Source organism: Marmota flaviventris, chromosome 8 (genome assembly GCF_047511675.1).
Source record: "Marmota flaviventris isolate mMarFla1 chromosome 8, mMarFla1.hap1, whole genome shotgun sequence".
NCBI lineage: Eukaryota > Metazoa > Chordata > Mammalia > Rodentia > Sciuridae > Marmota > Marmota flaviventris.
The window spans coordinates 1,454,170-1,471,380 of record NC_092505.1 but is presented as its reverse complement, the minus strand read 5'-3'; the positions used below and the strand labels follow the sequence as shown (position 1 = coordinate 1,471,380).

Below are 17,211 nucleotides of genomic sequence, written 5' to 3'. Positions count from 1 at the left end.
ATGCAGCCCCTCCCCCACCTCTGCTGACCAGCAGCTGGGAGGACAGGATTGGCCACCCGAGGGGTCCAGGCCCCGGCCCACCCTGCGGGGCAGTGGAGGGGACTCACGTTGTAGGCATCCTTGATGAGCTGCACCACGTTGCTGGAGTCCTCAGACAGCTCCCCCACGGCCGACTTGGGGATGATCTCTGTGAGTTTCTGTGGGTGAAAAGGCCGGGCAGGGGGCAGCTGGCACCTGGTGGTGCACGAGCACCTGGCATGTGTGGCACCCGTGGACCCACCGGCCCTCGGGGAGAGACAGCCCTCAGCAGAGGCTCTGCTCGTTCTGTGGTTTAAATGCTCCTACCCTGGTGGACTTGCAGCTGGTGACATGGCTGAACTGGGGACACACGCCCCGGTCAGCTGGGTGGCATCCCCAGCACACAAGCACAGCAGACAGAAGCACACCCGGCCCAGACAGCAGCACCGCGAGCAGGAATCAGGGAGGGGGGGCTCTGAGCGTGTGGTGGGTGTGGTTTGATTTTGACAGGGACTGTGTGCATAACCCTGTGACAGCTCTGGTAGACCAGTCCTGCTGTCCAGAGTGTCCATGGTGGGGGCCACGTGGAGCCTGGACGACAGATGGACCAGTCCCTCCCACACCCACCTTGGTGCTGTTCAAGTGCTGTGCCGATTTCTCAAAATAAAAATACAGCCGCCGCCCCCCGCCCCCCCCCCAGGAGCACACAGTTGATGGTCGGGCCACTTTCCTGCCCAGCACCCTCTGTGACGCCACAGTGGAGTCCAGTCCCCGGCTCCCACAGAAACGCACGCTGAGGGGGGCTGGGGGGCTCTGCCCTACACACTCCCTGTGGCCTTGACCACCGCAAGAACCGAGGCTCAGAAGGCCTGTGACCCCAAGGCACAGAGGTGGTGGGCTTGGGACTCGGGTCTCCTGTCTGCACCCTGCTGCTCCCTGGAATGCCTGCAGAGCACTGGGACCAGCTACGACCCCACAAGAGGGGACATGGCAGGTGAAGACATGGGGCTGTGATGTCCTGATGGCGGGCAGTCCTCCTGCCTGCTGCCCGCTGTCTGCCCTGTGCTGAGCTGAGCCACGGTCCTGGCAGCCTGGCAAGCTCCACTACCCACTCTGGAGGGCTGGCTGGACACCTGCCCCACCCCGTGTCCCAGTGTCCTGTTCCTCTCTGGAGCCTGGCACACCTGGCTGCGGGAATGCTGGTGGCTGCCAGCCCCCGTACACCTCGGCCGTGTGTGACTCATACCTGTGACTGCATCTGACGCGTGACCCTTGCTCTACAGTGAGCGCTCTATAAAAGCACCTGCCTTCCCGGGCGGGCCTTGTGTGCTCTTCCTGCCCAGACTCTACGTCCACCCTCAGCCCTGACCTGCGGAGGGGCAGCACAGAGCACAGGCGGGAGGGCAGAGGTACACAGCTGGATTTCACGTTTGTCCCCTGGAGGAGGGTGGTGGAGGTGACTGGGATAACTCTTCCCTCTGAGCTCACTGCGGGGGAGCTCAGGTAACTGTGAGCGTCCTCCAGGGGTACTGTCACCCCTCAGGGAGGAAGCTGAGGATTCATGCTAACAAACAGGCCCAGGTGGCCCAGCGGTAATGGAGCTGGGACCTGAGGCTGGCCGTCCGGGCCTGTCCGCTCTGAAGAACTGGTCATTAGGCGGTTAAATACGATGGCCACATCACCTTCTTCTGCTCAGGCCTCCTGCACCGTCTCCTTCTGGCCTCAGGATCAGGTGCTGGGCAGCTGCTGGGAGCAGAGGTCTCCTCTAGGGAGTGAGGTACAGCACTTCCCCTTGTACCCAATCCCCGCTGCAGGGTAAAGGGCACTGTAGACAGGGCTGGCCCCAGGAGGTGACCTCAGAACGTCCTGCCTGGGCTGGGGCCACTCCAGGCAGCCCAACAGTGTGGTTTAGGGGCACCTTGGGCCAGGTTGGATTGGCTTGGTTTCCCAAGGGGCTGGAGGTCAGTCATCAGCCATGTTTATGCAATTGACCTGAATAAAAACCCTGGGGACCGAAGCTGGGGAGCACTACGCTGCATGGCAAGGGCCCCTGTGTGTGGTCACATGCTGTTGCTGGGAGCATTGAGTACTGCCCACGCCTGCGTGGGGAGGGAGCCCCGTGTCCTGGACTCCGCCCCGGGGGCCTTTCACCTGGTTTCAGTCTGCATCCTGCAGGCAACAGCTTGACTGTGAGGCTAGTTCTCGCAGTCCATCTACCAAATCCCTGGGCATCGACCCCTGGAGACGCCACCCGAGTATGTGGCTGCCTTCTGACACCAGGCCAGGCATGGGTCACCAGCAGCGGAAATGTGGGACAAGGCACGGGTCGGCCAGTGCCTGGCTGTTGCCCTGACAGAAAGAGATGGTGCCACAGGTCGAGCAGGGGGCTGCAGGAAGCCCCTCTGACCATCAGAAACATCGGCCAGCTGCTCCTCGCTCCGGGACGCCTTTGGATCCAATCGATACTCTCTTCACAGATGCGTGGGTGGAGGCCAGACCCCTGGTTTGTGAGTTGAGAGGTTGAGGACTCCCGAGAAGACGGGGGCGTCTCCCCCCAGGTTTCCATGGCGGTCAGGGGACAAGGGCTCTTCAGACACCGAGCCTGGGGAGCGGGGCCTGATTCCAACTGTGCCCTCCAGCCCGAGGCACAGGTCGGGGTGCTTCCTTCCCCAGCGCTGGGCGGCTGCTTCAAAGCCGAGGGCCGGCTGTGTTGGTCCTGGCTCCTGCTCACCGAGGTGCCATCTGCCTGTGCATATCTTTCTTGGTGAAAGTGTCCATGTTCGAAGGTGTGTGGGTAGAAAACAAGAAAGTTTCCCCAAAACAAAAAATTGGATCCACAGATACAAGAGACTTGCTGCATCCAGCAGAAAAGGAGACACCTCCGTCAGCATAGGGCCTTGAGGGTAGGCGGGGTCCTTGTGTCCCCATGGAAGGGTCACATCCCCTAAAGGGAACTTCAGCCTTAGGTTGTTCCGGTCACATCCATACGTGGTCACGGACGCCCACACAGCAGTGCACAGAAGCAGGACCCAGGGACGCTGTGGCAGTGCTGGGCTGTCGTCCTCCTGCTGACAAGACCCGGCCCCCACCCCACTGGCCCAGGACCCAGCCCCACTGACCTTGTAGGTTGGCACCATCCTCTCAGTCACTGCAAAGATGGGCTGGATGTTATTTTCAGCCAGAGTGTGTGCCAGCTGGCCCACCGAAGGGTAGTCCTGGGGAGAGGGGTGTCCAGTCAGACAGCTGGCCCCCGAGGCTGGGGACAAGCCTCCCAGGCCACACGGAGGAGGCAAGTGGCCTAGGCCCCCGGGCACCAGCACCAGCTCAGGCCCTGCCCGTCCCCATGTCGTGGACGATGCCTCCTCTGGACAGGGTCCAAGAGAGTGCCCAGAGGTGGCGTGAGGTGGCAAAGCAGAGAGGAGACACAGTCGGAGAACACGGAGAATGGCTGTGCCAGGGCACGTGGCCGCTCCACCTTCCCCACACTGACCAGTGTGTGAGCAGCACTGTGGGGCGTCTGTGCCGCCGTGCGGGCTGGGGAACACCTGGGGCCCTACCGGGGCAGAGTCTGGGACACGTTGCTCACCACAGTGGCGCCCACTTGCATGGGAAAAGGACACTCACTTTTGGACAGAGACCATGATCAAGGTCAGGACACGTGGATCACAGCCACAACAGCCCTCAGAGTCTGTGGGCTCCAGGTGGGGGACCCCTGAGCCGACCATCTCTAAAGCCCTTTGCACCACATTTGGGAGGGCAGGGGATGGGCCGCCCAGGGGTGGGGACACTGTTAGGTGGATGAAGGTGACTTGGGAACAGAGCACCACACAGCCCGCATGAGCGAAATGAACCCCAGTCGGGCACCCTCAGAACCGCCTGTCCATCAGCAGGGTCTCCTGGCCAATCCTGGATCTCAGCCAGTTCCCCCGACCAACTCCAGTGGGACAAGGGGCTCTGAAAACCCCTTTTCCTGCCCCAAGCCCTTCCCTTCCTGCCCTAAGCCGGGTCGAGCCTCCAGCACTTCTTCTCAGACCCTCTTCTTACTCTCCTGGTCCGAGAGTTCTGCCCGGGAGTGGGGTCTCAATAAAGCCTCGTTCAGTGGCCTTGTTAAATCTGCCTCCTTTGGGTCGCCACTGCCTGACCTTACGGACACCGGGCCCTGGCGAGCCTTTCCTGAGGACAGGGAGGGGGCCCTGGCTGAAGCCTGGGGCTAAAGGGTCAGTTCCTGCACCTGACCTTACCGGCCAGGGGGACAGTGGGCCTGGAGCCTGTCTGCAGGGCCCATGCCCTGGGGGTGAGGGTCAGGGCTGCCTGGCCGGAGGCAGGGTCTGAGGGACCTCACCGCGGCCACTCAGGGCTCTGGGCAGCTCCTTCAGACTTGGTATTCAGGTTGGAGGAGGTGATGTCCAGGGCCTGAGGTCCTCAAGGCCTCCTCCCTCAGCAGAGCCCTGCCCCACTCCCGCCCGCAGAGGCTCACAAACTCATTGCTGCGCTTGTACAGGTTGTCCTCCAGGTGACAGCGGCCATCGTTGGGTGTCAGGATGGCACCCAGCTTCCCGTCGCCCGCGAAATGGAAACCATCATCAGTGGCGAACACAAGCAGCCTTGTGACGTTGCGCCAGCCAATTTCCTCCTGGGGAGAAGGCAGCAGGGGTCACGCCCGCTCCCAGGCTGGGTCCACCCCAGGGTCTCACAGCAGAGACAGGACCCAGCCAGCCCCGGCAGGCGCCTAGGATGCCCCGCAAACGAGTGAGGCGAGGGAAAGCCGACTCCGAGAGCCCCGACAGACAGGGCTGCTGGGCCCAGACCCGCCTGGTCTCGCTCCTCGCCTTCGAGGCCAAAGACCCCGCAGCCACCAGACCTCGCTCTCCTGCAGGGAGGCCGGCTGCCCTCCCAGGCCCCGGCCACCAGTGGTGGCCAGCGGAGGTCCCTGAGATGAGCTGCCAGCCAGGGCACGCGACCCTGTGGCGCCTGCTGGGGTGCCGGGTTTGGAGGGGCAGGGCCTCACCCGGCAGGCAGCGACTTGCATCATGGCGTCCAGCCCGCCCTCGGGAGCGTCGAGGTTTCCAGAGATGAGCTGCTTCCCGACCTCCGCCTGGAACTGGTTGGAGTTGTTGGTCAGCTTCAGCACGTGCCGGAAGGCGAACGGGGGCTGGCACTGCTTCTCCTTGTTGGGGCACGGGTTCCTCAGCTTCTCGGGGTGCGTGTTGACGAAGGGCAGCACTGTCTTGTCCACGAAGGACCCGAAGCCTGAGGGCACAGGGCCCGAGGTGGGCAGGTGAGGGGAACAGGTGGCAGGCTGGGTCCCAGACAGCCTTGGTTTCCCTATCCTGTGGCAGGGCCCAGGAGAAACATGGCGGCACCTGTGGTCATGTGTGAGTGTGTAACGTGTGCCCGTGTGTGTCTCATAGGTGTAGCAGCTGTGTGCACGCACACATATGACCAGCACATGTGTGAGCCTGCGTCAGTGTGTTCATGTGTGCACATCAGGACCGAGGCAATGTAAGCCCAGCAGCTTGGGAGGCTGAGGCAGGAGGATCGAGATCAGTAACAGTGAGGCCCTAAGCAACTCCATGAGACCCTGTCTCTAAACAAAATACAGAACAGGGCTGGGGCCGTGGCTCAGCGGTCGAGTGTCCCTGAGTTCAATCCCCGGTGCCCTCACAGACTCAGAAAGGCTGAGGCAGGGCTGTTCAGGATGACACTGGTGGGGACCGCAGGTGTCCTCACCCCTCCCTCTGGCCGGCCGGGCCTGCCTTTTATGGACGTGGCGGAAGCTGTCAAGTCTGAGACCCCTCAGCCTGCAGACTTGACCGTGGTTATTTCTTTGATGCTGTGATTGCTGCGTGGTTCACAGAGTCGCGGTAATTAGCTCCGTGAGACTTCTGTCTTTTAAACATATCACAAAATGAACAAAGGGGCTGGGGCGAGGCTCCGTGGCGCAGCTCTGCCTGGCGCACACGGAGCCCGGAGTTTGAGGAGGGGAAGAGGAGCGCTGGGTGGTGTCCATGAGTCTCAGGGCACCAGTGACTGGACGCGGCGCCTGGTGGGGACACAGACCCAACTCTGGCCCCACGGGTGTGCTGGGGATGCCATGTCTGGAGCCCCAGGTCCCTGCACCTGGGGTCCTGCATGTGTGGAGGGGTGTGGGCGGCAGAGCTGCCCAGGCCTCGGGCCTCACCAATGCGGCCGGACTCAGTGATCTCGTTGAGGGCCTGGAGCAGGTCACCGCCCAGCTTCTTGACGTTGATGAGGTCGTCCAGCATGGAGTACGAGAGGTCCATCAGGTAGTACAGGTCGATGGGGTAGCCCTTGGCCCGCCGGAAGGTCACGTTGAACACAGCCGCCTGACCTGCCGTCAGGGACAGACACAGCAAGAGGCTCCTGGCACCTCGTCCAGGGCATCTCAAGGGTCATGAGCTGGCTGTGCCTTGCTGGCCCTCGTCCCCACCCCCAGGCCCTCCAGACCACCCTTCACATGGCCTCCGGAGGCTGTGGGTAGGACCCAGGACAGCCAGGCCGCATCCAAACACCGAGCCCTCCCCCCACGCAGGCCGTGGAGGGCACTAGGTCCCCAGGTGGCTCCTTATCAAAGGGGCAGCCGCAGCCACTGGCCCATCCAAGGGGGCTGCCAGCTCCAGGCCTGGGGCTCATTCCGCCACACCTGCTCCTCGGACAGCAGGGCAGGGTGTGCTCTGAAGCCGGTGTGTGGCCCATCTGTGGGTGGCACTAGTTCCCCAGTCCCTCAGTCTCTTGACTGCAGGACTTATCAGAGCCCTAACTCTGCCACAAGTTCCAGGCTTGTTGAGAGGGAGAGAGAACATTGTTTTCCAAATGTTCCTTCTAAAAACAGAAGACAGGGCTGAGAGGGAGACCAGACACCCAGTGCAGACATGGAGTGGGGAGGGGTGGGAACCTGCCTGGGGACAGAGGGGGGACCTGGAGGCGCTCAGACTTTGGCCAGCCCCCAGCAGCCCCCAGCAGCCCCAGCCTCCCCCGGCCCACCTCACACCTGGTCCACCCTAACACCTGGAGTGGGCCCATGCTCCTGGACACACAGGGTGCCCGCTCAAGCACAGCCTAGGCCCAGCCTACCTGGTCGCAGGTACAGTGTCACTTTTTGTGGGGACAGCTGCTTCCAGGCCCCCTCCAGGTCCTGCTGGGGTTCGGCGAGGCTCCTGGGGTCCATTATGTCATCAGCCGCACAGCCCTTCTTCAGCAGCTGCTCCCGGGTGTCACAGCGAACGGAGTCGGGCTCCCCTTGCCCCGTGAAGTTCTGGGAGGGGGCAGTCACGGGTCGGGAGGGGCCACACAGCAGGGCTGCAGGGGGCTGCTGCACCCTGGGAACTGAAGACCCAGCCCTATCCCCCCCTCAACTGCACTTGGAATTTGGGACAGAGTCCGCGGAGGCGTTGGCCGTCTCCCAGCAGCCTCTCTCTGGGCTCCAGGACACACTTGGACCCTGGGGAGCAGACCACTCCCCACCCTCGGCCTCCCCAGCAAAACGCCTGGGGTCCAGTCTCCTGCCCAAAGGCTGATGGAGAGAGTCGGCAGCTGGCCCCAGGGCAGGGAGCAGGCCTTGAGGGCCTCCCCAGCAGCTCCTCTTCCCAGGGAGCGGCTTTCCCAGGGGGCTCGAGCCACAGGCAGCCACGGGCAGCCACGGGCAGCCCAGGAACCCCGGGCCACAGGCAGAGCCCCCGCAAACGTCCTGGCACTTCAGTGGGAAATGCAGACAGAGGGAAGCAGGGTCCTGGGCCCAGGGGGCTCGATCACTCTGTCCTCACAGAGGCCCCTGGATCCCGACACGGGCGTGTTTGGTCCTGGCCCTGGGCCAGCACCCGCTGCATCAAAACTGTTAAATCACAGAGCGTTGAGAGGAGACTGGATGAGCTGCCACTCTCACAGTGCACTCAGAACAGCCCAGAAGCATGGGGTGGGCTAGTGCCGGCAGGTGGGGGGGGGGAGGCTGACCCTTCCCGGGCAGCGTGTCCCTGTTCGTTTGACCTGTGACACTGTGTTAATGCCTTGCGTCCTCGAGAACTAAAAGTGATCGACAAGAGAAAAGAAACCTAAGATGCAGCCCAGACAGAACAAGTGAGCCTCCCTGTCTTTATTTCAAATGACCAGAATGACCTCAGGAGGCCGGGGGCTTCAATCTGCCCAGGAACGTCCACACCCAGGCTTGGACCACACTCCTCAGGCCAAAGAACACAGATGACCCCAGCAGCACTGGGCTCTATGTGGGTGTCACTGCAGTGACAGCTGGTGACTCTAAAGCCTCTCTCTGCACGTGTCAGGATTGGGAGTGACAGGAGATGTGCCGAGGAGGCTGGGGGCCCCTGCTCAGGAGAAGGAGCCAGGGACCCTCAGAAAAGTGCAGACTCTGGGGCCAGGGCCAGGGCAGTGCAGGTCAGACCCGGGGCAGCTGTCAGTCCAGAAAGCAAGACAGTGCTCAAAAATAAAGAGGTACAGAGCCCACGGGAAGGGGTTGTGCCACCCGGCGCCATAGGGCGGTCACAGTGTGAACAGCTCTCACAGAGCGTAGGCTACCGGCCGGTGCTGGTTTGGGGGCAGACCCATATCTGCCAGCCTCAGAGGGCCTCCCCACAAGCCAGCCCCGCTGCCAGCTGCCAGGGCAGACAGTGGCATGGTGTGGCGAAGCCTGGCAGATGCCACCTTACCACAGTGACCAAAGTGTACCTCAACCAGAAGCCTGGGGCTCAGGGACTGGAGGTTCCCGCCAGGCAGGGCCACCGCGGGCCATGGTCATTCCCGTCTGAGGTCATCACTTTGAAACACAGACTGTGACTTGGGGGGAGAAGGGGCGAGATCCCACCAGAGTCCGGCTTTTCACCACGTTCTGAGGCTGGACTGTCCCCCCACACCTGGTGCTGCATCTGTCCACGCGGGGAAGCTTATCTCCCATGGCCTTGATCAGGGCTCCCCCATAGTGGTGCTGCCTGAGTTACAGAGAGGCCTTCAGCACAGGCTGGGTCTGGGGCGGGGGACGGGGCTGGGGCTGGGCTGGCCCAGGGCAGCCCTGTCAGACTAACAATCCCGTGGCCTCTGAGCTGCTTCTGTTCCCCACCTTCCAGGACTTGGAGATGGTGACCCTTGTTGTCCCTGGCTTTAGCAGCAGGGATGGGGCCCAGGCCAGGAGGGCAGGAAGGGCGAGGGCAGCAGAGGCGTCCATGTGGCTCTTACCAGCTTCTGGCACCAGGCGCAGCCAGGCCCCGACTGGACGCAGTCCCGGCAGGTGCTGACCTTGTACTTGGTACATTCCTGAGAGAGGGCTGGGGATACGGACAGGCAGGTGAGTGGCCCCGTGTCCACCCTGGCCTACCGTGTGGGGTGAGTACAGCAGGAGGGTGGAGGGGGCCCTGGGGAGAGGACGGGGCCAGGCAGCGTCTGCAGCTCTACAGGGGCCCACGAGGGGCTCCGAGTCACCCCATGTCGGGGTGCAGAGCAGATCCCCAGGAGGATATCAGAGCCACCACCTGCGGCTCTGTGGGGCAGAAGCCAGTGTGGGGTCCTTCCTCGGCCTCCCAGGGAGCGTGTGACTCCGCAGCCCGCTCCTCCCCATCTGGAAACTCCACGTGTGTAGTTACACCCCTCCCCAAACTCACCAGACCCAAGGGAGAGCAGCCCCACCAGGGCGAGCAGCAGGGGGCAGCGGCCCAGCATGTCCTGTGCAGGGAGGGTCTTGGTGACTGAGGGGTCCTGTTTGTGGTGCCTTGGGGTGAGAACTGGGCTTAGCCAGCATGTGGCTAAGGGGCTCGGTTACCTTGGGGACAGTGCTCATCGGTGCTGTGGCCCTTGGGACTCTGATGCATCTGTCCTCACCCTTGCTCCCCCAAAACCTGCATCTACCCCTGGCACCCTGGGTGCGGCTCCCCCAGACCAGTGGCCCTGCCAAGCCCCACATCCCCGTCTTCTGGGAGATGGCCCTGTTCCCTCCCCAGAAAGACTGCAATCAGGGCTCAGAGATGTCTTCCCGTTGGGCTCAGAAGCAGAACTCCCACTGGGTCTGGCTTCCTGAGGCGGCAGCAGGAGAGGGGCCACCCCAGCTCCGGCCTCCCGAACCGGCATCTCCCCACCTGGGACACGGGGGTCAAGCTGAGGCAGCTGTGTCTGGTCCCACCTTTCCACCCACACCTCAAAGCTGCCCTGTCTGGGGACCACAACTGTGCCCCGACCCTCAACTCACCGGGGCCTTGCAAGGAGCCCTCAGATGGTCCCCTCTTGTGAGGCCACAGCTGCTCCGAGCAGAGTGGAGCAGTCCTCCCGGGATGCCCCAAACCGATGCAGTGGGTGAGCCCGTTGCTGGTTCTGGGGAGGGACCCATTTAAACACCATGCTCTCTCCTGGGCTACCACAGAAGGGCCCCCTCCCCATACAACACTCATGACCACCAGCAGGCGAACTCCTTGGGTCCCAAGTGGGGAAACGGGGGCCCTAGGCAGCAGGATGTGAGCAGGTGCCCCAGCACCTCCATGCACCCCCGAGAGGGGGAGCACAACTTGGTTACAGCAAGACCAACCCACAGACCACAGAGTCCTGACCTTGACCACAGGAAGTAGATGGGAAGGGCCACCACCTCCCTGTCACTCTGTCACCATGAAAGGCCCCAAGGTAACTGGGAGCTGGAGGCTGCTAAGAATAGTCAGCCCCCCTAGCCCCACCCACCCCACAGTGGAGCCAGACCAAGGGTGCATCTGGGAGCGCAGTGGGTAGACGGATGAAGGCCAAGCTCCCGGAGGAGAGGCAGAGCCCAGAGGTGGGGCTGAGCACTGGCTGGGCAGCCAGGCTTCCCTCCATGTGGGAGGCAGTAGCAGCGCCGACCCCCACAGCCCCTGCAGCCCCTGGGAGGCTTGGCAGAACCTTCCTGGGTACAAGGGTGCGTCCCTTGCCAAGATTAAGGTTCAAAGCCCTACAGGAGGCTACTTGAGAAGCCCAGGAGCCACTGACCTGCCAGACCTCTGCATCAGAGCTGCCCTTGACCTCCACCCACCCGCTGGGGAGGGTGCTACCGAAACCCAGCAACCTCAGGAAGTGGTGAGTGTCACCAAGTCCCAGTGCTGCCGCGGGCCAGCCGCCCAGGTACCACCCACCCCAAAGGAACGCCGGAAACCAGGACCCTAGTTCACCAAGTAGCAAGCTGGGAACTGAGTGGCCCTTGGAGAAACAGGACTGACCATTCCCCACCTCGCACAGGGGCTGCACCCAAGTCCCAGGACCCAGAGGTGGAGGCAGCAGATGGCAGGTTCAAGGCCAGCCTGGGCAACTGGGTGAGGCCCATGGTAATGAGAATAAAAAGAGCTGGGGGGTGGCCCAGGGGCAGAGCACCCCTGGGCTCAGTCCCCAGTACAAAAAAAAAAAAAAGAAAGAAAGAGGAGGAGGTAAGGAAACTCGAACAAGACCGCAGAGGGCGGAGAGCAGGTGTTAGGGTGGGAGCCTGGTGGGAGGGCGGAGAGCAGGTGTTAGGGTAGGAGCCTGGTGGGAGGGCTGGACACAGGTGTTAGGGTGGGAGCCTGGTGGGAGGGCTGGACGCAGGTGTTAGGGTGGGAGCCTGGTGGGAGGGCTGGACGCAGGTGTTAGGGTGGGAGCCTGGTGGGAGGGCTGGACGCAGGTGTTAGGGTGGGAGCCTGGTGGGAGGGCTGGACGCAGGTGTTAGGGTGGGAGCCTGGTGGGAGGGCTGGACGCAGGTGTTAGGGTGGGAGCCTGGTGGGAGGGCTGGGCACAGGTGTTAGGGTGGGAGCCTGGTGGGAGGGCAGAGAGCAGGTGTTAGGGTGGGAGCCTGGTGGGAGGGCTGGACGCAGGTGTTAGGGTGGGAGCCTGGTGGGAGGGCTGGATGCAGGTGTTAGGGTGGGAGCCTGGTGGGAGGGCTGGACGCAGGTGTTAGGGTGGGAGCCTGGTGGGAGGGCTGGACGCAGGTGTTAGGGTGGGAGCCTGGTGGGAGGGCTGGACGCAGGTGTTAGGGTGGGAGCCTGGTGGGAGGGCTGGACGCAGGTGTTAGGGTGGGAGCCTGGTGGGAGGGCTGGACGCAGGTGTTAGGGTGGGAGCCTGGTGGGAGGGCTGGACGCAGGTGTTAGGGTGGGAGCCTGGTGGGAGGGCTGGACGCAGGTGTTAGGGTGGGAGCCTGGTGGGAGGGCAGAGAGCAGGTGTTAGGGTGGGAGCCTGGTGGGAGGGCAGAGAGCAGGTGTTAGGGTGGGAGCCTGGTGGGAGGGCTGGACGCAGGTGTTAGGGTGGGAGCCTGGTGGGAGGGCTGCACGCAGGTGTTAGGGTGGGAGCCTGGTGGGAGGGCTGGACGCAGGTGTTAGGGTGGGAGCCTGGTGGGAGGGCTGGACGCAGGTGTTAGGGTGGGAGCCTGGTGGGAGGGCTGGACGCAGGTGTTAGGGTGGGAGCCTGGTGGGAGGGCTGGACGCAGGTGTTAGGGTGGGAGCCTGGTGGGAGGGCTGGGCGCAGGTGTTAGGGTGGGAGCCTGGTGGGAGGGCTGGGCGCAGGTGTTAGGGTGGGAGCCTGGTGGGAGGGCTGGATGCAGGTGTTAGGGTGGGAGCCTGGTGGGCAGGCTCCCGCTACAGACACAGGCTGGCAACTTGCAGAACCCTAAGCCAAGCTGCCTGAGAAAACCCAGCTCCGCTGGCCCCAGAGAACTTTGCATCGGAGCCTGGCCAGAGGGTCCTGCTCGGAGAAGGAAGCCACCTGTGCTGCCGGGTCAGCGCCCCCCAGATAAGCAGGTCAGGTGGGGCCCAGGTGCCGGGAGGGGTGGAGAGGGGAGGAAGCCGGGTCCTGATGGCCTCGTCCCGCTCCCTCATGTGCGATGACAGGTCTCCCCCACCTTTTTTTTTTTTTTTAGTTGTGGCTGGACACAGGACCTTTATTGTATTTATTTATTTTCATGAGGATCAAACCCAGGTCCTCACACCTGCCTGTCCACCTGCTTGTCCTGAGCCCAGGGACAGCCGTTCAAGTGCTCTGCCCCTGAGCCACAACCCCAACCCCCAGGTCTCTCCCCAAACTGGGGGGTCACGATGGCATCTTTTCTGCTTCACACACGAAAGAAGTGGTCAGCAGCTGGCTCCAGGGGCTGGAACACCGATGGGTGGCCACGGGGGCTCTGGGCAGATCTGGGGGGCAAGAGGGCCAGCGGGAACACAGGCAGCAGAGACGGTTCCCCAGCCCCCAGGGCGACCCCCAGGTGCCTGTGAGGCGAGAACACGCCGTGAAGTCACGCGGCTGCCGTTTTAGGAGCCACGGTTTCTGACCAAATGGGGGAAAATGAACCTCCAACCCATATTAATCACCATTTAGAACACTCCAGTGAAGACCCCAAGACAAGGAGAGACGTCATCTTTATGAGACCCGAGCACAGGGACAGCCGTCCTCTACAAGCTAAAGCCGGAACCCAGGGAGGCAGCAGCCCACAGCTTTCGTGTGGACATAAAGGAACGGCAATGAACACCTGCAGATCAGTTTTAAGAAATAAAACAATCAGGAAATGGAAGATGTGGTCTCAGACGAGGGAAAACCCAAGAAGATGGTGGACCCTGAATATGACAAATTTTGTGCATCATAAATGCATAACAGGGGGCTGGGGCTGGGGCTCAGCGGGAGAGCGCTCACCTAGCATGAGCGAGGCCCTGGGTCCGATCCCCAGCACCACATAAAAACAAATAAACAAAATAAAGGTACTGTGTCCAACTGAAAAATAAACATTTTTTTAAAAGTTGCATAAAGGAAGCTACTTAATATCTAGTGTAAAAGGTGAAGGGTGATCTTCATCTCTGAAGAGACCTCAGACACTCATAGCTTTTGCACGGGTCAACATATCCTAGGAAAGACCACAGGTGGTGGACGGGAGAGTCACAAAAGCAGAACCACTCTGGGAAATGAACAGAAGTCACCCTCGCCCACGCCGGCCTGCCCACGCAGCACCTGGATCTCGCTCGGGCAGCTGTCAAATTGGAGATTTTTAGCCTTTATCACCAACGCCCTGCAGAATCGGGCCCAGCAACAAAACGCATGACCAACGGCTGAGGCCACTCAGGCTGAGTGAGTGGGTGGACAGCAGAGGCAGGGGTCAGCTCCGAGGGAGGCAGCGAGAGCGCTCCTGATGTTCCCCGCTGTCCCGTCTGGGCTTTCTGCTGTAGGCTTGACAGCCGAGCTCCACAGTGCCCAGGGCACTATTTGGAGTCACTTCCCCAGATTCCCAACCTGCCAGGTTTTTTCCCTACTGCCCACGTGTTTGGGGACAGTTACATCACGGGGAGGGCCGAATGGGGCCTCAGGGCCCACTGGCACCTGCTCACACACCCCTCAGGGATGGGGCAGCCTGGGTGTCCAGGCTCTTGGCGGGTCATGGACTCTGCCCCTGCTGAGGCCCACAGTCCCCACTCCACCGAGTTTCCATCACACTCCAGATGCTCCGACCTCACACCAAAAGGCCCACACCCAACACCTCGGTGCTTGAAACTCCAGGGGGCGGGACTGTTGCCGCGGGGCTGAGTCCCTGCCCACCCCAGCCCCGGAGACTGAGAGAAGCCCGACACCCTCTCCCCGAGCAGCGGGAGCATGCCCTGGGAATGGAGGTCTCAGACTGGCCAGACCAGGGCATCCCAGAGGCCAGCCCTGCCCTACGTCTTTCACCAACAGGAAGTGAGGTCATGGCCAGTCATGGCTGGGGGAGGGGCAAAGGCTGTGAAAGGCCAAGGCCATGGCACTAAGGTCAGGGTCAACTCCAGGCAGGGGCGGTGGTTGTACAGAAATAGGACTGGGCATTACCTGCAGGTCCACCCTGCTGGCTTTAGCCCGAGTTCCCCATGTCCTCCTGGGTGGGGCTCTGTGCCTGCTCCCTATTCTACTGGGGGACAGGAGACAGCTCTGAGAGTCTCATGAAGAAGCCCGGCCAGGTCTCTTGCTCCCTGACTCTGATCCCTGCTGCCTTGACCCCGGGGGAGGGAGCAGTGTGGACACACCCCCTTTGGAAGGCCTCAGGGCGGGGAGGAGGCCCCACACATCACCTCTTCACGACAGGCTGCTCACGCACAGGGTGGGGTTCTGGACACCAGCCCTGTCCAAGGACTTGGGCCACGCCACATGTCCTGCCCCAAGAAAGGGTCCCTTAGAAAGGCGACGAGAGGGGACTTTCCTGCCCAGGAGCAAAGAGTCATTGCCCCTTGCCCTGGCAAGGACTGGGCTCTGAGCCATGGCCAGAGTGGAGGCAGACTCCTGCCAGGCTGACCACACAGGCCGGCTGGAGAGTCAAGGCTGGCCCCAGCCAGCTAAGGCCCTGTCAGCACCGCCCGCTGCAGCCCAGGAGGCTGGGACAAGGGGCTCACAGTCACCGGCTGCCGGCCCTCAGCCTGCTGCTGCCCCTGCTGTGGAAGGCTCATGGCCCTGCACACTGCAGCAGAGTCCAGGAGGGGACCAGTGGTCCCCCTTGAGATCCAGTTTGTGCAAAGGAGAATGGACACTGGTCACAGTTAGGGCTCCGCCTCCTGCCTGGAGGGTGTCTCCGGGGGTCACCAGGGACTGCCGGCCACCCAGGTGCGGGCTCCCTGAGTGGGGCTTCTCCGCAGCCTGGCCTGTACCTGAGGGCGAACCTGGCATTGCCACACCTGCACTGGCAAGCCACTGGGGACGTGGCTACAGGAGGGACCACGGTCACTGCAGAAAGGGGGGCCTGCAGGGGGCCTCTCCACAGAGCAGAGGCCCAGGCTGCACATGGCCTTCAGGCCTCTCAGCCACCTGTCACCTGCAGGACAACACCTGGCCTGAGTGGACAGAGCCGTCCGGGGAGCCCGAGGTGTCCCTGGGTCTCTTCCCCAGGGAAGTGAGACAGCTGGAGTTTGACAACTGGACCACCCCCACTTCACAGTTGGGGAAACTGAGTCCCAGGGGGCCAGGGGTCTGCTCACTCACGCCCCTTCCAGACGGTGAGCACAGAGCCCCCTCCCCTGCCCGGATGGAAGGAGGCTCCTCTGCAGAACTTCCCGTGAGGGGCCTTGCTGCCTCGGGCTCTCTCCCAGGTGGCCCGGGATGATTGTGACTTCAGCCTGCCTGTGTGCCCCTTTCTGTGTGAATGCCACCTGGGGCAGGCAGCCACTGAGCTGAGCGAGCTGGGCTCAGCAGGGGAGTCCGGATAGGAAGCGGGCTTTTCTGCCTCTCTGCTGCCCTCTGAAACTGCCCGTGTGCTCTTGCAGAGACAGCGGCCCTGGTGGCTGGGTGCTCCACCTGTCCTGGTGCCTGAGAGCAGAGACCCAACCTCAGAGGACCCTGGTCTGTCGGATGCCGCAGCCCCATGAAGGTCAGGTGGCCATGGGTCTGGGCCCTGTCGGGTGTCCACCCCTTGGTCCTACTTGGGTTGTGACCCCCAACAGGCACTGGATTCAGGGCCCGAGGCGTGGGCTCAGCCACCACTGCTCAGGGACCTCTGAGAGGGCCTCTTCTGGGCGAAGGACTTCCTCCCTCATCTGAATGCTGTGGGCCAGGCTGGGCCCAGGCGTCACAGTCCAGAGGCTTAGCCCAGACCAGGGGTCCCCCCTGGAACCCCTCCAGCAGTTCCACCTGGAGCCAGGCCCCGGCCGCTCCTCCTCCCGGTCCCTGCCCAGTCTGGCCCCCTCCTCCACGCCTGGGCCAGTGTCACTCCTGGGGAGGTGGGCCACAGCGCGCCTCCCTGCCCACAGCTCCCCCACCCGCCGGGCTCCACCACGGAGGCTCCTCAGTTACAGGTGCCCCTGGCCCTCCTGTAGCTCTGCCCCGGGTGGCAGGCCACCTCCCCTTGCCGGGTCTCATTAAAGGGGCTTGGACTCACATTCCCAGGACCCCTTCCCGCTGGACGCCCTGGACTGGGAGCCTGCACAGGTCCCCAGGGCCCACTCCAGGCCCAGAGTCGCAGGGAGTTGTTCCCCAGGAAGCCGCTACTCGAGAAAAGCCGAGCACTGAGTGTCCCTTAGGACCACCCTGGCCACGGGCCGTACTCACCCACTCTGTCTCCTGGCGGCCTCGGCTCTGTGTAGGGCTGGACTGGCTGGGGCTTGCCCAGCTGCTCGCCAGGCTGGCTCGCGGTCTCCTCCGGAGGACACGGTGAAGGCCCAGTTGTGAGGCGCGATGCTTCCTGTTCTCAGTCAGCTCCTCAGAGGAAGCAGAGTGACATGTGGCTGGTTGCCCCACTGGGGGCCCCTCACCCCAGTT

General features: G+C 62.8%; 1 protein-coding gene and 1 long non-coding RNA gene across 3 annotated transcripts in view; one reads left to right on the top strand and one right to left on the bottom strand.

The window, feature by feature from the left end:
- The window catches only part of Itgb2 (integrin subunit beta 2), a 26,530-nt gene extending 9,319 nt beyond the window's left edge, over nucleotides 1–17,211 (bottom strand). The window contains exons 1-9 of the mRNA XM_027922272.2: nucleotides 17,002–17,211; nucleotides 9,645–9,705; nucleotides 9,223–9,311; nucleotides 7,114–7,294; nucleotides 6,200–6,370; nucleotides 5,027–5,268; nucleotides 4,496–4,651; nucleotides 3,138–3,233; nucleotides 108–197 (exon numbers count right to left, since the gene is read on the bottom strand). Coding sequence (XP_027778073.1) covers nucleotides 108–197; nucleotides 3,138–3,233; nucleotides 4,496–4,651; nucleotides 5,027–5,268; nucleotides 6,200–6,370; nucleotides 7,114–7,294; nucleotides 9,223–9,311; nucleotides 9,645–9,702 — 1,083 coding nt within the window. The 5' untranslated portion in view covers nucleotides 9,703–9,705; nucleotides 17,002–17,211. The remainder of the gene's footprint in view (nucleotides 1–107; nucleotides 198–3,137; nucleotides 3,234–4,495; nucleotides 4,652–5,026; nucleotides 5,269–6,199; nucleotides 6,371–7,113; nucleotides 7,295–9,222; nucleotides 9,312–9,644; nucleotides 9,706–17,001) is intronic.
- On the top strand, nucleotides 10,568–13,710 carry LOC114080682 (uncharacterized). 2 transcript variants are annotated; one of them, XR_011708263.1, is made up of 4 exons: nucleotides 10,568–10,795; nucleotides 10,955–11,073; nucleotides 12,621–12,755; nucleotides 13,330–13,710. It is a non-coding gene; the product is annotated as an uncharacterized lncRNA (long non-coding RNA). The 2 variants fall into 2 exon arrangements; XR_004618461.2 differs by having other exon boundaries at nucleotides 10,568–11,073.